Source organism: Protobothrops mucrosquamatus, unplaced genomic scaffold, assembly GCF_001527695.2.
Source record: "Protobothrops mucrosquamatus isolate PMUCROS unplaced genomic scaffold, P.Mucros_1.0 scaffold1691, whole genome shotgun sequence".
NCBI lineage: Eukaryota > Metazoa > Chordata > Lepidosauria > Squamata > Viperidae > Protobothrops > Protobothrops mucrosquamatus.
In genome coordinates, this window is record NW_015387844.1 from 50,271 (window position 1) to 75,662 (window position 25,392).

The window sequence follows — 25,392 nt, forward strand, 5'->3', positions numbered from 1 at the left end:
GCTGTTCCAACTAGCGGGACTGGCCTGAGGGATTTTAAAGGGGGTTTTAATTACTTTTAAATTGGACATATTTAAATATTTCGTTTTAATCAAATTTTAATTAAGTATATGTATATATGTTAGTATTTTATTCAATTGTCAGCCACCCTGAGTCCGTAAGGAGAAGGGCGGGATATAAATGCAATTAATAAATAAATAAAATAAATAAATAAATAGGGCAGTGGTGGCGAACCTATGGCACGGGTGCCAGAGGCAGCACTCAGAGCCCTCTCTGTGGGCACGCGCACCATCGCCCCAATCTTAGGCCCTCAGCTGGGTTTTATAAAACCTTTTCGCTTTAGGCCTCCGCAAAAAAAAAGGTTCAATCAATCAGTCAATTTCAACTTCTCGCAGGAAAAAAAAAGATCTTGCAAAGTTGGAATTGATTGATTGAACTTTTTAGTCCCACCCAGTCTGCCGTTACCACCGCAGCCACGCCCACCCAATGGGTCACACCCACCCGGTACCCAACGATGCATAAGTTGGTTTTGGGTTGCAGTTTGGGCACTCGGTTTCTAAAAGGTTCGCCATCACTGCTCTAGGGGTTAAAGAAAGCCTACATTATTCATGTTTAACTGCCAGTGGAATAAATGTGAGGTGTTAGCCAAATACATTATTTACTGGGATGAAATAGAAAAGTTCAATCAAGTTCAATAAAAAGTTCAACCATTTCTTACCTGATTATGTAAAAGCTAGTAAAGAATATTCTGAATTTTGCCCACTTTTGATTTTGGCTCTGAAAATACAGTCTTAAGAATTTACTGTATCAAGCTCAGAATTAATTCCAAATTAATATGCCTTTCTTCCAGTTGTTACAAAGTCATTTCTAACAATGCAAGCTATAAAAACTGCAGTTATATCAGAATGCACACAAAACTATAAAACAGTATTTCCTAAAATGTGATCTATGACCCGGTACCAGTTCTTGAGAAAAAAAGCTGCTTCTTAGGAAATATACAGATACTCATTCTCTTTCTACTCTGAAGAGTTGCAAATTTGTCAATATTCTGTTCAAAGGGGAATAAAATAACCATTGCTTTGAAAATTCCAATCACAGTATTGGTAATCAGGCCACTTAAGCTTTAAAAGAATTAACATTATGGATACACAAAAATCTGTCTATCAATTTATACATGATGTTTATACTAACAATCATCCCCCTCAAACAATAGATAAAAGAAATTAAGAATAATGAGAACTACTTGTGCATCTTTTCAGGTGAACGAATTAGGATGCTTCTTTAAAAAAATTAAGTACCTTTATATATTATGAGTCACTAAGAGCTATCAAAGAATTATTTTCTATTTTTTTTAAAAAAATTGCACTTTCTAATGTATTCTTCTAATAAAAAAATTGTCTGGGTTACATATGAACATTCCAACCAATAGTCAAGACAAGTTATCTATTTCCTATTGGCAAAAAGTTAATTTTCTAGATATGGTTTCAAAGGTTTTATTCAAAATTCATTTGAGGACATTTTGGATGATCAATGATTTTATTATTCAGAGCAATATAATCATAAAAGCCCAGTCCAACACAACCAGCATGTATCACAAAGATCTCTGTGATAAAGTGAAAGACAAAAAAGATAAGTATAAAAAATGAAAAGAGAGACACATAACTAAGGCAGAATATCAGCAGACAGCCTGAAGATGAAGTCAGGAAAGCAAAGGCTCAGAATGAAGAAAGACTTGCAACAAAAGTCAAAGATAATAAAAAAAACTTTATTTCAATATATAACAAGAATAAGGTCAAGGAAACAGTCAGTCCACTAAAAAAGAGAAAATGGCAAGAAAGTAACAGGCAGTAGGGAGAAAGCAGAGCTGCTTAACTAATTATTTGCATCAGTCTTTACGCAAAAAGAAACTATAGCCCAACCTACCCAAAACATAACTATAAAAGACAGACTGGAAATAAAAATTAAAATAAGAAAGAAAATGGTAAGAGAACACCTGTCTGATCAATATACATTCTTGATCAATATAAATCACTTGGACATGATGGATTACATCCCAGAGTTCTGAAGGAGCTGGCAGATGTTATCTCAGAACCATTGTACCATATCTTTCAAAAATCCTGGAACACTGGGGAACTACCAGAGGATTGGAAAAATGCTGATGTGATTTCCATCTTCAAAGAAGGAAAAACAGACTCAGGAAACTACAGAACGATCAGCCTAACATCAATACTTGGGAAGATACTGGAAAAAATAATCAAAAAACAGTTCTGTGAACATCTAGAAACAAATAAAGTTGTAACTAGTAGCCAGCACAGGTTTGTTAAAAACAGATCATGCCAAACTAATATTATTTCATTCTTTGACAAAGTGACTAAATTAACAGACCAGTGAAATGCTGTGGACATAACATACTTACACTTCAGCAAGTCTTTTGACAAAGTAGACCACAGCCTATTTCTTGGTAAACTAGAAAAATGTGGGATGGACAGCATCACTACCAGATGGATTTGTAACTGGCTGACAAAAAGTACTCAATGTGTAGTCCTTAATGGTACTACATCTACATGGAGGGAAGTAAGCAGTGTGGTACCACAAGGTTCCATCTTAGGCCCAGTACTCTTCAATATCTTCGTAAATGACTTAGATGAGAGAATAGAAGGGGAACTCATCAAATTTGCAGTTGACACTAAGCTGGCAGGAATAGCCAACACCCAGAAGACAAACTCAGGATCCAAAAAGATCTTGACAAACTTGAACAGTGGGCCCTATCCAACAAAATCAGATTTAATGTGGAGAAAAGCAAGATTTTACACTTAGGTAGGAAAAACCAAAAGTACAAGTACAGATTAGGTGAAACCTGTCTCAAAACCAGTAACTGTGAGAGGGACCTTGGAGTCCTAGTGGACGATCACTTAAACATGAGCCAGCAGTGTGCAACAGCAGCCAAAAAAGCTAATACAATCCTTGGTTATATAAACAGAGGCACAGAATCAAAATCACATGAAGTATTAGTATCATTTTATAAATTCTTAGTAAGACCACACCTGGAATGCTGCATCCAGTTTTGGTCACCACATTACAAAAAAGATGTTGAGACTTTGGAAAAAGTGCAAAGAAGACCAACTAAGAAGATTAAGGGCCTGGAGACAAAAACATATAAAGAACTGTTGCAGGAATTGGGTATGGCCAGTTTAGAGAAAAGAAGGACTAGGAGGGACATTAGCAGTATTCCAGTATTTGAGGGGCTGCCACAAAGAAGAAGGGGTCAACTTATTTTCCAAAGCATCAGAAGAAAAGACAAGAAACAATGGATGGAAATTAATCAAGGAGAGAAGCAACCTGGAATTAAGGAGAAACTTCCTAACAGTGAGGACAATTAACCAGTGAAACAGCTTGCCTTCAGAAGTTCTAGGTAGCTTCATCACTGGAGGTTTTTAAGAAAAGACCAGACAATCACCTATCTGAAATGGTATAGGGCAGTGATGGCGAACCTTTTAGAGACCGAGTGCCCAAAAACTGGCCCCACCCCGCTCCACCCCCTGCCCTGCCCCGCCCCCGCCCGAACCCCATCCCCCACCCCACCTGCCCGCACGGCCACTCACTGCCTCCAGGGCCCACCGCAGATCGCCCAGGCAGCCCAGCAGTGCCATGGCGGCCACGACCTCTGCCCGTGCCCCACAGCATCAACTGTGCGGGATGGGGCGTGAGGGCAGAGTCTTATCTATGCTGCCTGGCTGCCATATCCTTGGCTGTGCTGCTCCGTGTGGGCCACGCTTGGGGGCGACTCTCCTCCAGGGGGGCTGCTGGCGACTCTCCTCCAGGGGGTCGTGGGGGGAGGCGAGGCTGGGGCAACGGCATGTGTGCCCACAGAGAGGGCTCCGAGTGCCGCCTCTGGCACGTGTGCCATAGGTTCGCCACCACTGGTATAAGGTCTCCTGCTTGAGCAGCGGGTTGGACTAGAAGACCTCCAAGGTCTCTTCCAGCTCTATTCTGATTGATTGACAAAAGTTATCATTGTAGCATTATAACATACGGCTAAATATTTACTTAGTGGCATGCTAATAGTGGTACTTCCCTAGATAATACATATCTATGTAGCAGTAATACTTAAAAGTAGTAAAGCATACAAACATTCCATTAATGAAATGATATGAAATAATCTCCCTAAATTTTCTTCTTGTTTCAAGTCACTGAAAGCCTCCTTGTAGAGTTCCGTGGCCTTAAAATGTACAGCCATTTCATATTTTAATGCTAAATTGGATTAAGGTAAAATAAGTGGGAAATCATTGTGGATAACAGTTATTATGGGTGATAGGCAAAGCATCAAGACTTCACTCCTAATGCATCGATATTGATGTAACTAATGGCGAAAGTCAAAATGATGTGGTTACTTTTTTTTTTGCTAATTTTTATATTAATTCTACTTGAATGAAATCAAACTGTCAAGATCACTCTAGTCAATCCTCTTCTCTGTTTGTAAAATTCAGGTATATTTATCCTAGATGCTATTATTATTACAATGTGCAGAGTTTAAAGCCTTCAGTATGAATACACAGTTACTGTTTGTAAAGCAATTTTATTAAAATATAGTTCTTATGGAAAGGATGTGTTTTCAGTTGAGGTTAAACGTTTTCTTAAACATATAGAAATTGCTGTAGCAGTGATCTCTTAAAATGCATTGCATATTCATACATAAGTGACATACTTAAATAAATACAAATAAAATGCTGCCTACCTCTCAATTTAAGTATATTATCTACATGTGGAATGTAGGCAATCAGAAATTGCAAGTACCTGTAGACGCTGATAAGTCATTTCCATGAACATGCTTGTTACCTGAATTTGAAAAGATTCAGGTTAGTGAAGGGAGGAGCACAACTTTCTTAAAAATTGTACCCCGTATCTAACTGCAGAATTTTATTTATTAAAATTAGAAAATACTTTTGCTTTGGGATTAGCACAATTGAAGGGGTCTAGGACATTTAGGCACCACCCTTGGACATGCCCCCTTCGCCCCCAGCCACCCGCCTCACCTGATTTACAGCCAGCTTTCCTCCTTGGCTGGCCTTCCCCCGGTCATTCTCTCTGGACCTCCACCTGTCCATTCGCCCAGAAACCATTTGACTTGGCCTTTGGTTGCACGGAACAAAGAGCTCCCCCAACCAATCAGGTGGTGGGCGGCAGCGATGGCACTGGGGGGGTGACTGAGGGAGCTGTGGGAGGGGCAGCATGCAATATGATCAGTGGCAAGCTGGGGGAGAGAGCAAGAGCTGCGGTGGTATGCGACTGCTAGCATTGCAGGGGGGCGAATGGTGACGGCGTGCCGCTGCTGGTGTTGTGGGGGTGAACAGTGATGGTGCACGGCTGCTGGCATTGCAAGGGGACGAACAGTGATGGCGCGTGGTGGGGAGGCAGCCAAACTGCCCATTCGGCATCAAACTGGGAGGACCAGGTGCGGGGTGGGGAAGGAGGCAGCTGAACTGCCTGTTCACATTAGACTGGAGTCCAGGTACCGAGGCAACAATAGGGAGAGGGATAAAAATGGAAAACTGCCGCTCCACAGGGATTTTTTTAAAAAGCTGTCCGAGATTGATTTGAGGCCAAGGGTTGGTGCCTAAACATCCCATTCCACAACTGAAGGGATCTCCCCCCCCTCAAACTAAATGAAAGCTTACATTTAAATGGATAATGGTTTTATACCTGCTGGTAAACTATTTTAGGTTGTTTGTTTCAAATTATAATCTCCAAGTATTAGATTTAGCTAGAGGTGTTTTTATTGTCACTATCAAAGCACATATATTAAAACTGTCAAAATGAATAATGTTCATATACAAGGTTCTTCAAACATTTTCCGATCAATGAAACCTGGAGAGAATGTTCAAAGCAAGTTCAATATGACTTAATACAGACAAAATCTCAAAATACAGAAGATGCAGTTGAGTCTCTTTTTCATTTACCCTTTCTTGTATTTCCTCTTTCTAAGATTTCCTACCATTTGTCAAAATTTACAAAATTATTTGAAAATTCAAAAATCCATCCAATTCAAGATGCTAAGTACACTTTACTAAGCTGGACATGATGCCAAAAAAGTTATTTACATTTACAAGGGCAGTGTAAAAGACAAAATGCATTAGCTATGGGCATTTTCCTTGTGTCATGAATTGCTGCCTTGATTTCATGGTGTTTTTTCTCAACAAATAACAATTTCTATGTAATTTCAGTTAGTGTTAATGATATATAGCACCTTATATCTTACTCTCACTCAGCCACAAGAAAATAGAATAGTATTATTGTAAAGTCAACTGATTCACTTAACATATCAGAAGCAACTAATGAAATATTGAAAGCTAGTTATGAAAGATTATGCTGTTTCATAATTTACAATATAACAAACAAGCACAACAATTTTATCTGTTTTTCATAGAATAGATTTATATCACCTTAACATTTTATATTGTCGTATAAAAGTTTATTTGGCTATAATGCATCTTAATTTTTTTACTATAACTATAAATAAATTCTTAAAAATCTCTTAGTATGGATTCAAGTTGCTTAAAGCAGTTACCTTGAGAAGTGATTATATGTTTTAAATGAGAAAATAATATTTGACTAGCACAGTGGTGGCGAACCTATGGCACGTGTACCAGAGGCGGCACTCAGAGGTCTCTCTGTGGGCACGTGTGCCATGCCCTGGAGATGGCAACCGTCCCTCTTCAAGCAACTGCCTGCTACCTCGCCGAGGTCCCACGTGGCCAGATGCATCCCAACATGTCTGGTTTCCCTCCCCTCGTCCCGTCCCTCCTGGCCTCGCATGCTCTCCTTTTCCCAGGGACAACTCATTGCATCACCTCCTCAGCTGTCGGCTGGCCGTTGAGGTCAGAGCAGCTTCTCTGAACTGCTGGCAGTGGGCTGCAGAGCCCCAGAGTGCTGTGGCTGCTGACGGACACCCTCGGCCCCCATGCATTTACTGGCCTCTGTGTATGGGGCCGATGGTGTCAGACAGCAGCTGGCCTGGCCCCTGCCTTGCCTTGCCCTGTGGCAATGGCAACCCCGCCCTGCCTCGCCTTCTCTCACCTCGCAGGACAAGCTCCTGCCCACCGCCCCGCCCAGCAGAGACCCTCTGGATCTCTCCCAACCCTGCCCGGCTCCCACAGGAGTCCCTGCCCACGAGCAACATCGAGGTGACCATGCCCACCTTGGCCACACCCACCCATTCTGCCATGACCACCACAGCCACACCCACCCAGTGGGCCACACCCACCTGTCACCTAGTGATAAATAAGTGGGTTTTGGGTTGCAGTTTGGACACTCGGTCTCTAAAAGGTTCGACGTCACTGGACTAGCAGTTTTACATTACACTGGTGTTTGGAAATATGTCAATGAAGATTCCCAGTACAGTTGTCTGGAAATTGAGTCATGGCAACTAAGAAGCTACTAGACTAAGCAGCGAAATGTTTCAAACCAAAAAAGAAAAGAAGTTCAGTTGCCATGACTAAACTTCCAGGTTACATTGGTATTATGTTTTTCTACTGAAATATATGCTTTTCTACATATATCAAGCATACTCAATATTTTCAAAGAATGCACATTTTGCTAATGTACAGACTCATGCATTGCTTGGCTTGAAAGTTGTACAGTATTTTCACAAAGCTCAGGAAGCTCAAAATCTCCTAAAAGGAATTACTACTATTAGCAATTAACAATGGTTTCTCTATATAAAAGATCTGTACTGTGGTAAGAAATAGAAATCCATTTTAATGTGAGAAATAGAAGGAGTCTTTGGCAACAGATTAAACAGAATGGCTTGTTTTAAATTCAACTGAAATAGATAATCCATTTACCAGCAAGATGACCTACTTTAAAATAACTGAAGTACTGTGCTGGGATCATGCTAAGATGGTTTTTAAATATTTTTTACTGCCTAGCTGGGAATATTAACCACATACATTTAAAATAAAATATTTAATTTTATTCAACTGTACTAAAAAAAGGAATTGCATTTATGAAACTGCAATAGCAAAATCATTTATATGGATTTACTTATATGGATTTATAATATTGTGTTTCCTTTATGCTTCAACTTACATTTTTACTTAGGAGCGAAAAAGATGCCACTGTTTTTAAATCCATAGTATTTTTAAAAGTCCAGAGAAGAATTAGTAGGATATTAAAACAACTGCAAGTCCAGTGCCAGAACATGACAAGTGTCAACATCGTCAGCAGATTGCTGCTGCTATTAACATCTTTGCTATTAACATGTTTGCAAAGGTAATGAGGAAGCATCTTGACAATAAAACTGATCAGAAACGGCATCTGCTTCTTTGACATTTTAAATACTTGGAAGCTCTTAATATGAACACTGAAGGCATATGTAGTAGAGTATTAAAGACCTTTAAAATTCATTTTAAACTGTCTTTAAATACAAAGCAAATATGCCAATGCTCTCAATAACTCATGCTTTTATTTATATTCTGACCATTTTTCTGATGGTTTAGAACAGGGCTTTTCAACCTTTTCACCCATTGTACCACTTTTAGGATATGGCAACATCCGAGTACCACCAGTCGCCTAGCAAGGTGTCAAAAACCTGATGGCCAAAAAAATAAATAAATGAAAAAAGTGATAAAGTACAGGTAGTCCTCGACTTACAACAGTTTGCTTAGTGACTCTTAGAAGTTACAATGGCACTGAAAAAAGTGCCCCCCAAGCCACAGCTGAGCAAGACATCTGCCTGCCCACCCAGCGGCGCTCTTCCTCCTGTCCGAGGTTTTCATTGTTGTGAGCATTTCTGTTGAGGATTGGCAGTGGGGGTGGGGTGGGGGGATGTTTGGTTTTTATTCCCCCCATCTGCTGGGTGGTTGCAGAAGGTTTTGGTCACTTCACATGACCCTGGAACACTGTGACCATCATAAATATGAATCAGTTGCCAAGCATCTGAATGTAAATCACAAGACCCTGGAGATGCTGCAACATTCCAGTTGATCGGCGCTTCTTCTGGGCTCAGCAGAAGCATCAGGATCAGCGCTGAGCTCCAGCTGAAGCCTGGCACTGATCCTGCCGCTTCCACTGAGCCCTGACAGCCCCGAAGCGCCGATCAGCTGGAAAGCGGCACTGATCCTGGCGCTTCCACTGAGTCCTGACAGCCCTGCAGCTCCAGCCATCTCTCGCCCAGGCTTGTGCGGTGCTGCCACCGGTTCAGCTCATTCCCCTCCCCCGCTACCACTTTTCTAGGATGGTCGCGTACCACCTGCCAGGTGCCAATGTACCATAGGTGGTACCCGTACCACTAGTTGAAAAGCCCTGGTTTAGAAAAATGCCCATATTTAGAATCTACATATTTAAGCACACACACAATCATTTTCAGAAGATACAAATGTGACATCTTTCTATTTATATGTATATGCAGCTTCTAAAATTGCATTTGGGAAAGCATTCAAATGTCAGCATAAGTTGACTTAAAATAAAAATATTTATCATGAAAAATACAGTTATTTTATCATGGAAAAAATTACGAGTTAAATATTCCTATACCATTCAAGATCTGGTGATAGAATACTATATGCAATTTTGTATTTTACAAAGAAAAAAAATAAGGCATCATCGTGTTTGCAATTGTTAAAATTAGTGAAGCTTTTTTTTTTAGCTTAAATATGTGTGCATTTAAAGTTTTCAGAATTGCTCACTTCTATTTGTCCACTGAATTGGTAAAACAAAACAAAAACCTATGGCAATATTATAAAATAACTTTTTATTTGCTAAGTATTCAGTGACAAACTTTGATCTATAATTTAAGTTACTTATGATCAATGTTATTTTAAAAATAATCTTCAGAAACCGCATTATCTAAGTACTACTAGAACTCTTATGTTTGTTTAATACTTTGTAATCTTCAATTGAACAAAATGCTACATCATAAGGCAAAGCTTTGCCAACAAAAGTATCTCAAATAGGCTAATGTATAGAATGCCGGGAACTCATATTCCCAAGGGAATTAAATCTGCTGCTGTTCAGATGGCCTTCATACGGTCATGATCAGCTACAATTACACGAACCTCATTTTCAACGTTTCCTGACAGTTTTTCACCAGTCAGTGGGGAGCCCAGAAGGAGCTGATATGATTGCCAATGCTTCTTGCCACTTTCCCACTATTAAACTCTTTACTGTACTTGTGGGAAATTTGCAGAGAGAAACTCAATGGAGAAATGGTGCACTCTCCACCAGTCCTTCTGCATTTACACCAAACTGGCCACTTGGCTATTTCCTTACTCCATCTCCTACATGTCAGCAGCCACATATCTGCTTGAAAGGAAGAACAGGGAAGGAGGGAGGGTAGGAGGGAAGGAAGAGAAAGGGAAGAAGGAAAGGGAATAAAAAATGGAGAAAAGTGGAAAGGAGGGATGGAGGAGAAAAGAAGGGAGGGAGGGAGGGAGGGAGGGAGGGAGGGAGGGAAGGAAGGAAGGAAGGAAGGAAGGAAGGAAGGAAGGAAGGAAGGAAGGAAGGAAAATTTCCGATATTCATTATCAGCTTCCCACAAGAAAACTCAATGGGAAAGCCATCAGAAAATTGGAAGTCGCTCATATTCCCATGATCTTCTGCCTAACCATGGTTATTCTGTTTCTCTATTTAAGTAAGAAATATCTCTGAAAGGGGTCATGATTGCCTATTATTTCAATAATATTTATTAACTTTATTGCTTTTTAGTTAATATCCCCAAATAATATTGAAATATAACATTAAATAAATAAGAAATGGTTGAATTGTTATGAAAATAATATGTGGCAAACACTGATGCTAAATACTGATTCAAGCTTTACACAAAGACAAAGAATTACTGGGAGGACAAAAGACACTTACATCTCAGCAAATACCAATCCAATGTAGAAACCAGGCAAACAGATCAAGATCTAACTTAACAACTTAACTAAGAAAGATTAAATCACAAAAGAAAAACAGTGGCAGATGAAAAGTAGTGGATCCATCTTCCCATGCTTGTATGGATGTCTCAAAATACACAAGTCTCACATATCTTTTTATTCAATTATAGCATTACCAGGGACCCCAACATACAACATATGAAATAATCTCTCTAAATTTTCTTTAGGGAGAAAGAAACATAGCCATACAAGAAAGAAACATAACATACAACATAGCCAAAGAACTTACAAAAAAGCTTGGACATTTCAGAGATGGGAGTCAATATTCTATCAATTCCCCATTACGATGCTTTCATAAAAATCAAAAACTTAAAAAAAGAAAAAGATGAAATATGTTTTCATTTGATGTCAGAGTATTTTTTACTTCCATAGATCTAGAACTAGCGAAAGAATCCATGGCATTGGTACTACACAACACAGCCAATCTAGCCAAATTCACTAAGATCAAAATACCTCTGCTTCACTACCTACTTTCTAATGCACTGCAGCAACCAGAACATCAGAAAAAGGAAACGGACCACCTATACAACATTTTCCAACAAAACGGATACCACACAACTTTACCACAAAGTGCCTTACTACTCAACCCACTATAGCACAACCAATACAAGCTATGAAAAACGTAACACTGCCATACATCACAAATATCTCAAAAACAATCAACAGACTATTACAACCACATGGTATCACCATAGCACACAAACCAACTAAAGTCCTTCAGTGCATCTTAATCAGAAAATCTAATAGCCCAGAAGAAAAATATAAGTTATCCACAGCATACAGTGTAAAGAGTATAACAGCCACTATGTAGGACAGATAGTAGAAGACTAGCAGAGTGCATCCATCAACACCAACTAGCAGTCAGAAGAGACAATAAAAACTCCTTAACATATCCTATAACATATAGACAGACTCAATCATAGCTTCAACTGGAAAACTGAGCATCTTAGACCAAACTAAATCCAAAAACACTAGGAAATTCCTGGAAGCTTAGCATTCAGACAAATCAACCATCAGTAAACACATAGACATAAGCCACATTGAAAAGAGATGGTAAAAAAACTAAGTAGGAAACAAAAACACCAGAACACATCCTCTCCAGCAACCTACATTCAGATAAGCAAGGATTAACACCAGACAACCAATCAAGCAGAAAACAATAACCTAATCAACGAACTATCAAGGAGAAAACCATACAACCACAACACTGGCAGGACAAGCTGCTTTATATAAAGAAGAAGCAAACCCTGTTCTCATTAGCACAGATGATATTACCTATGTAATATGTAAATGTCTGCCAGCAAGCTACCAAACTCAAAGAGCACTATAGACCACAAAACTCAATTATGTATATTCTCTTCTATTTGAAGTAACCCATGCACATAGGGTTTCTCTGATTGCAGCAGGAAACCAGAGACCCTGATTTATGCTTTTACAGGCTTGCCCTGCTGAAGTTAATTCTTCTCCTGAAAAGTTTCATATCAGTGGAACTGCAAGTTACCTCACAAGTAAATGGCCAAATTACTCCCGCACCTTGTCTTTGAGACACTTTGTAGGCTCTCCTCCGGGGCTCTGCAGGAGGATTCTTGGTCATTTAAGATGAACTTAAATAGCTAATAACAGGCTAGAGCATTTTAATATCCTTGTAATTTTTTACTCCCCCTTAGGCAGAGAAATATAGCTCCCGTTTAGATTCTGGCACAACTGCTAATTTTATAGACGAGACTACAGTGCGTCATCTTAAATTATCCACCCAGTTATTAGAAAACCTCATGCTAATTGAAACAATTGAAACAAAGGCAATCACTATGAGTTAGTTCTATTATACAAAGTACAACTACTCTGCAACTAAAAATAAATGACCACACAGCATTCTTGTCATTATATTCATAGCTCCCTTACACATTCCAATAGTACTGGGCACATAATTCCTAATTCAAAAATCAAGGGAAGGGAAGGAAGAACTATTTTCCATGTCAAAAATATCAGTGCCGCCATTTGTAAACATTCCCCTCTTCCCCCTCTTCCTCATGAATCTCTTTCCCTGCACAAAAAGCACACTGATTTTGCTGATGCTCTGGGGGAAAAGGGAGCAGTTAATTTGCCTCTTCACTTAACTTGTACCATCAACTAGAAGCCCCCAGCCTATCTCGCAGGCAAAAGGCAACATCCCATATATATTCAAAAGTTTGCTATTTTAAATGAGTTTCCAGACTACAATTTGAAGTTTTCATTTGTCCTTCTACATCTCCAGCCTCTGCACCCCCATTTTTTGTACCAAAGAAAAATAATTCCTGACATCAGTACGCAATTATGTTTGTGATGTTTTATTTTTTGATGTTGCCTGTAGTGCTGTTTTGTAATAATTCTGCAATTTATTCTTGTCTATTTTGTTGTATTTTGTTTTTATATTATTATATAATATATTATAATATATTATAATATTATTATATATTATATTATTCTGTCAGCTGTCAATAGTCAATTGGAATTGGGCAACATTAAAATTAAATTAACAAACAAGTAAATAACATTACAGGCTTCCTAACTCTGTAACCATTACAAAACCACACCCACTGCCTCTTATTTCAGATCCAAAAGACTGTCTTCATTAACCTAATTGGACTTATGAGGCATTTACAATTTGGTCAAAATTAATGTGGATTCTGAATGTAATAGTCTCTGATACTAAGTGCAGCAAATTTGAATACATAATATGAATTGGTTCATTGTCCAGCTGTCTTCTTCAGGTTCATGAAGTTAATTTGCATTACTAAGTGGTAGTGCACCTGAATAACATTCTGATTCCCTTTCAGAAGACCATCCTTGCATGAGACTCACGTTAGAAATGTCTCGGAGCAATTCTATGAACACAACTTTTTGGCTGAGTTGGAAAATATGTATTTAATTTTCCCCAGTAGGAGTATTTGGATTGCTTGCCTTGTTCATTTTACTCCAGACATCTTCTTCCAACTGAATGGAACTGTTATATTTTTAGTAAAAAGCTGCTGACTGCAAAACTAGCTTTTAGGAAGGGAGACATTTTTTGGAGGATGCAAACTATCCAGTATGGATGCACGCACATTGCAAAAATTTGGAGCACATTTACAAATTCACAAAGTTAAGACCTTCAATCCACATCAGATGATATGGGAATATTTTTTTCTTCAACTTTTAAAACACCTATATACTTGACTCATAGAACAGCCAGGTGCATCATTATCATTATATTTTTATATATGCCTCCTATTTCCCTGCAACAATAATCCTGTGAGGTAGGTTGGGATGAGAGAGAGATTGGTCCAAAGTCACTCAGCCAGATTTCATGCCTAAGGGAGACCTAGGCCAGTGGTGACGAACCTATGGCATGCGTGCTAGAGGCGGCACTGGGAGCCCTCTCTGTGGTCACACGTGCTGTTGCCCCAGTCTCGCCTCCCCCCGCGACCCCCTCACCAGCAACCCCCCTGGAGGAGAGTTGCCCCCGAGCGTGGCCCGTGCGGAGCAGAGCAATCAAGGACATGGCAACCAGGCAGCGTGGACAAGACTCTGCCTCACGCCCCATCATGCAGTTGATGCTGCGGAGTGCAGGCAGAAGGTGTGGTTGCTATTGGTGCTGCTGGGCTGCCTGGGCGATCTGAGACAGGCCCTGGAGGCAGTGAGTGGTCCTGCGGGCAGGCAGGGCGGGGGACGGGGTGGGGTGAAGCGGGGCCAGTTTTTGGGCACTCGATCTCTAAAAGGTTCACCATCACTGACCTAGGCTATTAGTCTGTAGGCCAGCACCCTGACTTTGAAGCCGTACTCCCCCTCCCCACTTTCCAGCCAGAAAGCTAGAGAATGCAATCTTTCTGAAGAGCACAAAAACCTTTGCAGCCTTTCTAACTGTCCGAAACACCACATTTGCTAGTTTTCCAGCCAGAAAGATAGAGGGTCCAGCCGAACAGTAGATAGAGGGTCTTTCTAGCCATCAGAACAATCATGAGAAGAGCACCAAGTCTCGCAATGTTTCTAAAGGCAAGAAAAGAGAGCCTTTCTACTGTTCACAAACATTGTGTTTGTAAGCTTTCTGGCTGGAAAGCTAGTGAACACCATGTTTATGAATGGTAGGAACACTGGAAAGAAATTCGTATCTTCAGGATGCAAGCTTCCTTTCTCCAGCCCAGTGATGGAGTTCTCAATCCTATGCACAGGGAAGAAGGGAAATCTTTTTCTACAGGCAGCAGCAGCAGCAGCTTCCAACTTTCCTTGCTGGCTTCCTGGTTGACTTTCTGGAGAAGCGGACAAAGAAGATTGCAAATAGCAATCACATAATTGCAGGAAGCTTGGCAACCAGCCCTAAGTGTGAACAGGTTGCCAGGTGCCCAAAATATGATCACATGAACTTGGGGGGTGGGGGGTGGCAGCTGTAACTTCAAAGATGGCTCATGAGTAATTTTTCCTGAGTCTCTCGTCACTTCAAATGGTTGTTAAGCAAGTGGTTGTAAGTCAAAGACTACCTATAGCAGGGGTCCCCAATCCTCGATCCATGGTTCAGTACCGGGCCACGGCATGCCAGCCAACAGTCCGCACAAATAAGCAAAGCCCCATCCGCAGGATGCAGGCAGCACACAAAACCACGCACCCTTTGGTCTGCGGAAAAACCTCTCTCCCCGGAACCGGTCCCTGGTGCCCAAAAGGTTGGGGACCTCTGACCTATAGCATTCACCTACTGCAACCAGAATGACCTGTCTTGCCAATTGGCCATGGTGTTTTCTCTTAGTTATATCTGATCCATTTTTAAAATTCCTGGTGCCTGTAGATACATGTGTCGATAGATGCCTTCCTAAATTGATTATTTTCAACAGGGGAACGCTATAAGTGCCATCTAGCTGGCTATGCACGAAGGCTAAAAAGTTATGGCAACATTATCACAACATTGAATGGTACCCTTTGTGCAGATATTACCAGTATGCATCATAGTGACTGGTAAATAGTAACTGAATTTTAAGGATGAAATGTAAATACCATCAATATTAAAGTTACTTTTTCTATGGTAATTGTGATACAGTGATTACATAAAAAGATACATTGCATTATTATATTACATTACATACGTTAAAAAATCTAAATCCACAGTGGAAGTTAATGATAAACAGACTTAACCCATGTTTTTTCTCACCTTGTCGAATCTTAAAACTTACCTCCATAGCCTGTGCCAATCGTTCTTCCAAGGCCATATAAGTAAGGAACTGGGGATCCACATACGAAATTGCTTGAGCAACACCAAGACCATCCCCAAATTCATCCAGCAACCTATAGGAAAATATAGTGTTGTTTTTTTTATCTCTTAGTAGGGATGAAAACATGTTCAGTGATGCTTAAAAGTTTGTTTCTGAATAAATATGACCTTACATTATTAATTTATACATGGTAAAAAAAAAAATCAAATTTGTGCTTTTTCAAACCATTAAGCATTTAATCAGTGTAAAGGATGACAATCAGGGAGCAAATGGCAACTATTATTAAGCCCAGTTTGGTTCTGATGCTGACCATTGTCATATATTTCTGATATGGCATTAACAAGAAGCTCTTACATCTATCATGGAACAAGGGTTTCATTATGCAATTCTATTTCGAATAAAATATGAGCCAGTATGTTCCTGATCACCATTTACCTAGGTTAAAGTAAAGAGTCTACCAACCTCCATTCAACATCTAGGTCTTCACTCATACTGGAATCATCTTCTAGATTGTTGTTCCCATCCAACATAAAAAAGCCAGGATGTACAAAATGGCTAGCTTGATCATTTTCTTCATCACTGCTACTTTCAATTTCTTCATGATACTGCAACCAAGGAATCTCTCCATCCTCTAGAGAGGCCTGCTCCCTTTATATAAAAATGAGAAAAGCTATACAAAATATAGCAAATACAAAATTTAAACTACATGTAAGCAAATAGTATAGAAAGTACAGTATTCTTTATTTATGCTGAGTGCTAACAGTCAAATACCTGCAATCTATTTTCAACAGACATCACTTTAAAAATAATAGGCAGCACAGTTCAACAGCACAGCTAAAATGTAATGTTTTATGAACTATATTTATATGGATGTGTATATATTTTTATCTTAAGATACATCACAGCATACAGCACAGCAATAACCCAAAATGTTTATTATGTATTTTTTTAAAAAAATAAACAGAAAACTTTTTTCTAGTGGGGAATGAAAAAAGAAATACATTTTATTTCTATGGCTGCCCATTTTAGATACATAATTCTGGATAACTAACAGTTCACAACAACAAAAAACAAGCAAAAATCCCTGTAATAAAACAATAATATAGTTAAAAACAGCCAAAATATGATCTGAAAAGAGACCAGGGTAAACAAAGACTCTTCCCCTGTGGAGAAAACAGTTCCTGAAACCCTAATCCATGTACTTTTATACTGCTGCCTTCACAAAGATTTCTAGTTGCAGCTAATACTGCCCTATCTAGATCAGGGCTTTTCAACCTTTTCACCCATTGTACCACTTTTAGGATATGGCAACATCCGAATACCACCAGACGCCTAGCAAGGTGTCAAAAACTTGATGACCCCCCACCAAAAAGTGATAAAGTACAGGTAGTCTTCGACTTACAACAGTTCGCTTAGTGACTGTTCTAAGTTACAATGGCAATGAAAAAGGTGTCCCCCCAAGCCACAGCCGAGCAAGACACCTACCTGCTCTCCCGGCCGCACTCTCCCTCCTGCTCAAGGTTTTTATTGTTGTGAGCATTTCTGTGGAGGATTGGCAGCGGGGGTGGGGTGGGGGGATGTTTGGTTTTTATTCCCCCCATCTGTTGGGTGGTTGCAGCAGATTTTGGTCACTTCATATGACCCTGGGACACTGTGACCGTCATAAATATGAATCAGTTGCCAAGCATCTGAATGTAAATCACAAGACCCTGGAGATGCTGCAACATTCCAGCTGATCAACGCTTCTTCTGGGCTCAGCAGAAGCATCAGGATCAGTGCCGAGCTCCAGCTGGAGCCTGGCGCTGATCCTGGTGCTTCCACTGAGCCCTGACAGCCCCGAAGAAGCGCCGATCAGCTGGAAAGCGGCACTGATCCTGGCGCTTCCACTGAGCCCTGACAGCCCTGCACCTCCAGCCATCTCTCGCTCAGGCTTGTGCGGTGCTGCCACCGGTTCAGCTCATTCCCCTCCCCCGCTACCACTTTTCTAGGATGGTCGCGTACCACCTGCCAGGTGCCAATGTACCACAGGTGGTACCCGTACCACTGGTTGAAAAGCCCTGATCTAGATTTCCAGGATGCCTAGATGCAATTTATTTGTAGTTACTATCAAATCAATATGATTTTATTTTTTTCTCTTAACATGGTTAAGTTTTGTACTAAATAAATACCACACCAATTTTATAATTATTGGGCACTTTTGTGATTATTTCTTGCTGCCTTACACTTAATGTTTTCATTTTGTTTCTAAGCTGATCTATGATAGTAATAAGAGCCATATTGGTGTAATAGTTAAGGCATCAGGCTAAAAACCAGGACACCATGAGTTTTAGTCCTGCCTTAGGCACAAAGCCAGATGGGTGTCCTTCGGACAATCACTTTTTCTCAGCCAGAGGAGTAAGGAAATGGTAAACCTCTTCTGAAAAACCTTGCCAACAAAATTGCAGGGACTTGATCAGGCAGTCTCAGAGAATCAGACACAACTGAACAGAGGAAAATGAATGAGGAAAATGAATGTAATAAATATATCTCTTTTTATGTAGTTAAATTAGTCCAATACAAAAAGAAACCAAGCTATCATATAACAAATGCACATTACAAACAGATGTTAACTGTGGACTCCTCTAACATCTGGGACCTAACGCCTGAATAAAAAGTCAGATCTCATTGAAGCTTTACTGAGTCTTAGAAAAAAACCCACAAAAATAGATAAAAGATATCTTAATATTATTCTTTTTGAGAATGTGAAAATGTGGATGTGAATCTCAACTATCAATCTTAATTTTTTCCCCCCCCTCAAGTCAGAAACTAAGATATTTGTGATTAGGAGATGGGTTTTTTTTAATTTTCCTAATTATCTACTGTAGCCAATGTTGGCTGAAAATACAATGAAATTTATGATTCTAACATAGCACAAAGGTTGCACATGATTCAAAAGAAACAGGCAAAACTGAAATAGAAAAGAATAACATTGTATATGAAATATGTAAACACTATATGAAAATCCATGACTGGAGAATGAAAGAAATTCTGAAAATATTTTTATAAAATACAGAAAGACAAATAAATAAGTGGTACTGTATTATTACAGACCATTAGATCATTGGAAGTTAGATGGGGCGTTGTCTTACCTGAACGCCTTTTCTCAGCACGGAGATGGAGACTCCACCATTGGGTAGTAGACTGTATTCCTGCCCAATCAGATCAAGTCAGCCAAAGTTGCCACGCCCGTCCTGGACCGTTGGTCTCCAGTCTTTGACGCGAGCGTAGCCATTGACTGACAGCAAGACGTTGTGGCTCACCAAACTANGGGCAACATTAAAATTAAATTAACAAACAAGTAAATAACATTACAGGCTTCCTAACTCTGTAACCATTACAAAACCACACCCACTGCCTCTTATTTCAGATCCAAAAGACTGTCTTCATTAACCTAATTGGACTTATGAGGCATTTACAATTTGGTCAAAATTAATGTGGATTCTGAATGTAATAGTCTCTGATACTAAATGCAGCAAATTTGAATACATAATATGAATTGGTTCATTGTCCAGCTGTCTTCTTCAGGTTCATGAAGTTAATTTGCATAACTAAGTGGTAGTGCACCTGAATAACATCCTGATTCCCTTTCAGAAGACCATCCTTGCATGAGACTCATGTTAGAAATGTCTCGGAGCAATTCTATGAACACAACTTTTTGGCTGAGTTGAAAAATACGTATTTAATTTTCCCCAGTAGGAGTATTTGGATTACTTGCCTTGTTCATTTTACTCCAGACATCTTCTTCCAACTGAATGGAACTGTTATATTTTTAATAAAAAACTGCTGGCTGCAAAACTAGCTTTTAGGAAGGGAGACATTTTTTGGAGGATGCGAACCATCCAGTATGGGTACACGCACATTGCAAATATTTGAAGCACATTTACAAATTCACAAAGTTAAGACCTTCAATGCACATCAGATGATATGGGAATATTTTTTTCTTCAACTTTTAAAACACCTATATACTTGATTCATAGAACAGCCAGGTGCATCATTATCATTATATTTTTATATATGCCTCCTATTTCCCTACAACAATAATCCTGTGAGGTAGGTTGGGATGAGAGAGAGATTGGTCCAAAGTCACTCAGCCAGATTTCATGCCTAAGGGAGACCTAGGCCAGTGGTGACGAACCTATGGCACGCATGCTAGAGGCGGCACTCGGAGCCCTCTCTGTGGTCACACGTGCTGTTGCCCCAGCCTCGCCTCCCCCCGCGACCCCCTCCTCACCAACAGCCCCCCTGGAGGAGAGTTGCCCCCGAGCGTGGCCCATGCGGAGCAGAGCAACCAAGGACATGGCAGCCAGGCAGCATGGACAAGACTCTGCCTTACGCCCCATCACGCAGTTGATGCTGCAGAGTGCAGGCAGAAGGGGTTGCTGCTATTGGTGCTGCTGGGCTGCCTGGGCGAACTGCAGCAGGCCCTGGAGGCAATGAGTGGTCCTGCGGGCAGGCAGGGCGGGGGACGGGGTGGGGGTGGAGCGGGGCCAGTTTTTGGGCACCCGGTCTCTAAAAGGTTCACCATCACTGACCTAGGCTATTAGTCTGTAGGCCAGCACCATGACTTTGAAGCCGTGCTCCCCCTCCCCACTTTCCAGCCAGAAAGCTAGAGAATGCAATCTTTCTGAAGAGCACAAAAACCTTTGCAGCCTTTCTAACTGTCCGAAACACCACATTTGCTAGTTTTCCAGCCAGAAAGATAGAGGGTCCAGCCGAACAGTACATAGAGGGTCTTTCTAGCCATCAGAACAATCATGAGAAGCGCACCAAGTCTCGCAATGTTTCTAAAGGCAAGAAAAGAGAGCCTTTCTATTGTTCACAAACATTGTGTTTATAAGCTTTCTGGCTGGAAATCTAGTGAACACCATGTTTATGAATGGTAGGAACACTGGAAAGAAATTCGGATCTTCAGGATGCAAGCTTCCTTTCTCCAGCCCAGTGATGGGAGTTCTCAATCCTATGCACAGGGAAGAAGGGAAATCTTTTTCTACAGGCAGCAGCAGCAGCTTCCAACTTTCCTTGCTGGCTTCCTGGTTGACTTTCTGGAGAAGCGGACAAAGAAGATTGCAAATAGCAATCACATAATTGCAGGAAGCTTGGCAACCAGCCCTAAGTGTGAACAGGTTGCCAGGTGCCCAAAATATGATCACATGAACTTGGGGGGTGGGGGGTGGCAGCTGTAACTTCAAAGATGGCTCATGAGTAATTTTTCCTGAGTCTCTCGTCACTTCAAATGGTTGTTAAGCAAGTGGTTGTAAGTCAAAGACTACTTATAGCAGGGGTCCCCAACCCTCGGTCCGTAGTTCAGTACCGGGCCACGGCATGCCAGCCAACAGTCCGCACAAACAAGCAAAGCCCCATCCGCAGGATGCAGGCAGCACACAAAATTATGCACCCTTTGGTCTGCAGAAAAACCTCTCTCCCCGGAACCGGTCCCTGGTGCCCAAAAGGTTGGGGACCTCTGACCTATAGCATTCACCTACTGCAACCAGAATGACCTGTCTTGCCAATTGGTCATGGTGCTTTCTCTTAGTTATATCTGATCCATTTTTAAAATTCCTGGAGCCTGTAGATACATGTGTCGATAGGTGCCTTCCTAAATTGATTATTTTCAACAGGGGAACGCTATAACTGCCATCTAGCTGGCTATGCACGAAGGCTAAAAAGTTATGGCAACATTATCACAACATTGAATGGTACCCTTTGTGCAGATATTACCAGTATGCAGCATAGTGACTGGTAAATAGTAACTGAATTTTAAGGATGAAATGTAAATACCATCAATATTAAAGTTACTTTTTCTATGGTAATTGTGATACAGTGATTACATAAAAAGATATATTGCATTATTATATTACATTACATACGTTAAAAAAATCTAAATCCACAGTGGAAGTTAATGATAAACAGACTTAACCCATGTTTTTTCTCACCTTGTCGAATCTTAAAACTTACCTCCATAGCCTGTGCCAATCGTTCTTCCAAGGCCATATAAGTAAGGAACTGGGGATCCACATACGAAATTGCTTGAGCAACACCAAGACCATCTCCAAATTCATCCAGCAACCTATAGGAAAATATAGTGTTGTTTTTTTAATCTCTAAGTAGTGTTGTTTTTTTAATCTCTAAGTAGGGATGAAAACATGTTCAGTGATGCTTAAAAGTTTGTTTCTGAATAAATATGACCTTACATGGAAAAAAAATCAAATTTGTGCTTTTTCAAACCATTAAGCATTTAATCAGTGTAAAGGATGACAATCAGGGAGCAAATGGCAACTACTATTAAGCCCAGTTTGGTTCTGATGCTCACCATTGTCATATATTTCTGATATGGCATTAACAAGAAGCTCTTACATCTATCATGGAACAAGGGTTTCATTATGCAATTCTATTTCAAATAAAATATGAGCCAGTATGTTCCTGATCACCATTTACCTAGGTTAAAGTAAAGAGTCTACCAACCTCCATTCAACATCTAGGTCTTCACTCATACTGGAATCATCTTCTAGATTGTTGTTCCCATCCAACATAAAAAAGCCGGGATGTACAAAATGGCTAGCTTGATCGTTTTCTTCATCACTGCTACTTTCAATTTCTTCATGATACTGCAACCAAGGAATCTCTCCATCCTCTAGAGAGGCCTGCTCCCTTTATATAAAAATGAGAAAAGCTATACAAAATATAGCAAATACAAAATTTAAACTACATGTAAGCAAATAGTATAGAAAGTACAGTATTCTTTATTTATGCTGAGCGCTAACAGTCAAATACCTGCAATCTATTTTCAACAGATATCACTTTAAAAATAATAGGCAGCACAGTTCAACAGCACAGCTAAAATGTAATGTTTTATGAACTATATTTATATGGATGTGTATATATTTTTATCTTAAGATACATCACAGCATACAGCACAGCAATAACCCAAAATGTTTATTATGTGTTTTTTTTAAAAAAATAAACAGAATTTTTTTTTCTAGTGGGGAATGAAAAAAGAAATACATTTTATTTCTATGGCTGCCCATTTTAGATACATAATTCTGGATAACTAACAGTTCACAACAACAAAAAACAAGCAAAAATCCCTGTAATAAAAAAATAATATAGTTAAAAACAGCCAAAATATGATCTGAAAAGAGACCAGTGTAAACAAAGACTCTTCCCCTGTGGAGAAAACAGTTCCTGAAACCCTAACCCATGTACTTTTATACTGCTGCCTTCACAAAGATTTCTAGTTGCAGCTAATACTGCCCTATCTAGATCAGGGCTTTTCAACCTTTTCACCCATTGTACCACTTTTAGGATATGGCAACATCTGAATACCACCAGTCGCCTAGCAAGGTGTCAAAAACTTGATGACCCCCCACCAAAAAAGTGATAAAATACAGGTAGTCTTCGACTTACAACAGTTCGCTTAGTGACTGTTCGAAGTTACAATGGCACTGAAAAAGGTGTCCCCCCACAGCCGAACAAGACACCTACCTGCTCTCCCGGCCGCACTCTCCCTCCTGCTCGAGGTTTTTATTGTTGTGAGCATTTCTGTGGAGGATTGGCAGCGGGGGTGGGGTGGGGGGATGTTTGGTTTTTATTCCCCCCATCTGTTGGGTGGTTGCAGCAGATTCTGGTCACTTCACATGACCCTGGAACACTGTGACCATCATAAATATGAATCAGTTGCCAAGCATCTGAATGTAAATCACAAGACCCTGGAGATGCTGCAACATTCCAGCTGATCGACGCTTCTTCTGGGCTCAGCAGAAGCACCAGGATCAGTGCCTAGCTCCAGCTGGAGCCTGGCGCTGATCCTGGCGCTTCCACTGAGCCCTGACAGCCCCGAAGGAGCGCCGATCAGCTGGAAGCGTCACTGATCCTGGCGCTTCCACTGAGCCCTGACAGCCCTGCAGCTCCAGCCATCTCTCGCTCAGGCTTATGCGGTGCTGCCACCGGTTCAGCTCATTCCCCTCCCCCGCTACCTTTCTAAGATGGTCGCGTACCACCTGCCAGGTGCCAATGTACCACAGGTGGTACCCGTACCACTGGTTGAAAAGCCCTGATCTAGATTACCAGGATGCCTAGATGCAATTTATTTGTAGTTACTATCAAATCAATATGATTTTATTTATTTCTCTTAACATGGTTAAGTTTTGTACTAAATAAATACCACACCAATTTTATAATTATTGGGCACTTTTGTGATTATTTCTTGCTGCCTTACACTTAATGTTTTCATTTTGTTTCTAAGCTGATCTATGATAGTAATAGGAGCCAGATTGGTGTAATAGTTAAGGCATCAGGCTAAAAACCAGGACACCATGAGTTTTAGTCCTGCCTTAGGCACAAAGCCAGATGGGTGTCCTTCGGACAATCACTTTTTCTCAACCAGAGGAGTAAGGAAATGGTAAACCTCTTCTGAAAAACCTTGCCAACAAAATTGCAGGAACTTGATCAGGCAGTCTCAGAGAATCAGACACAACTGAACAGAGGAAAATGAATGAGGAAAATGAATGCAATAAATATATCTCTTTTTATGTAGTTAAATTAGTCCAATACAAAAAGAAACCAAACTATCATATAACAAATGCACATTACAAACAGATGTTAACTGTGGACTTCTGTAACATGTGGGACCTAACGCCTGAATAAAAAGTCAGATCTCATTGAAACTTTACTGAGTCTTAGGAAAAAAAATCACAAAAATAGATAAAAGATATCTTAATATTATTCTTTTTGAGAAAATGTGGATGTGGATCTCAACTATCAATCTTAATTTTTTCCCCTCAAGTCAGAAACTAAGATATTTGTGATTAGGAGATGGGTTTTTTTTAATTTTCCTAATTATCTACTGTAGCCAATGTTGGCTGAAAATACAATGAAATTTATGATTCTAACATAGCACAAAGGTTGCACATGATTCAAAAGAAACAGGCAAAACTGAAATAGAAAAGAATAACATTGTATATGAAGTATGTAAACACTATATGAAAATCCATGACTGGAGAATGAAAGAAATTCTGAAAATATTTTTATAAAATACAGAAAGACAAATAAATAAGTGGTACTGTATTATTACAGACCATTAGATCATTGGAAGTTAGATAAATATATTCTGAAAAAGATGACATAATATCCATAGATGCTGTGAATACTGTTAAGAATCGGATGTCTAATTAAATTCTAGAACTGTCTTGCTGATAATTTTTTATTT

The 25,392-nt window shown here is 40.0% G+C and overlaps 1 protein-coding gene across 1 annotated transcript in view; it reads right to left on the reverse strand.

The window, feature by feature from the left end:
• Positions 1 to 25,392, reverse strand: part of PJA2 (praja ring finger ubiquitin ligase 2) — a 55,527-nt gene that overhangs the window by 7,339 nt on the left and 22,796 nt on the right. Inside the window, exons 6-8 of the mRNA XM_015822836.2 lie at positions 22,650 to 22,835; positions 22,143 to 22,254; positions 4,793 to 4,834 (exon numbers count right to left, since the gene is read on the reverse strand). Coding sequence (XP_015678322.1) covers positions 4,793 to 4,834; positions 22,143 to 22,254; positions 22,650 to 22,835 — 340 coding nt within the window. The remainder of the gene's footprint in view (positions 1 to 4,792; positions 4,835 to 22,142; positions 22,255 to 22,649; positions 22,836 to 25,392) is intronic.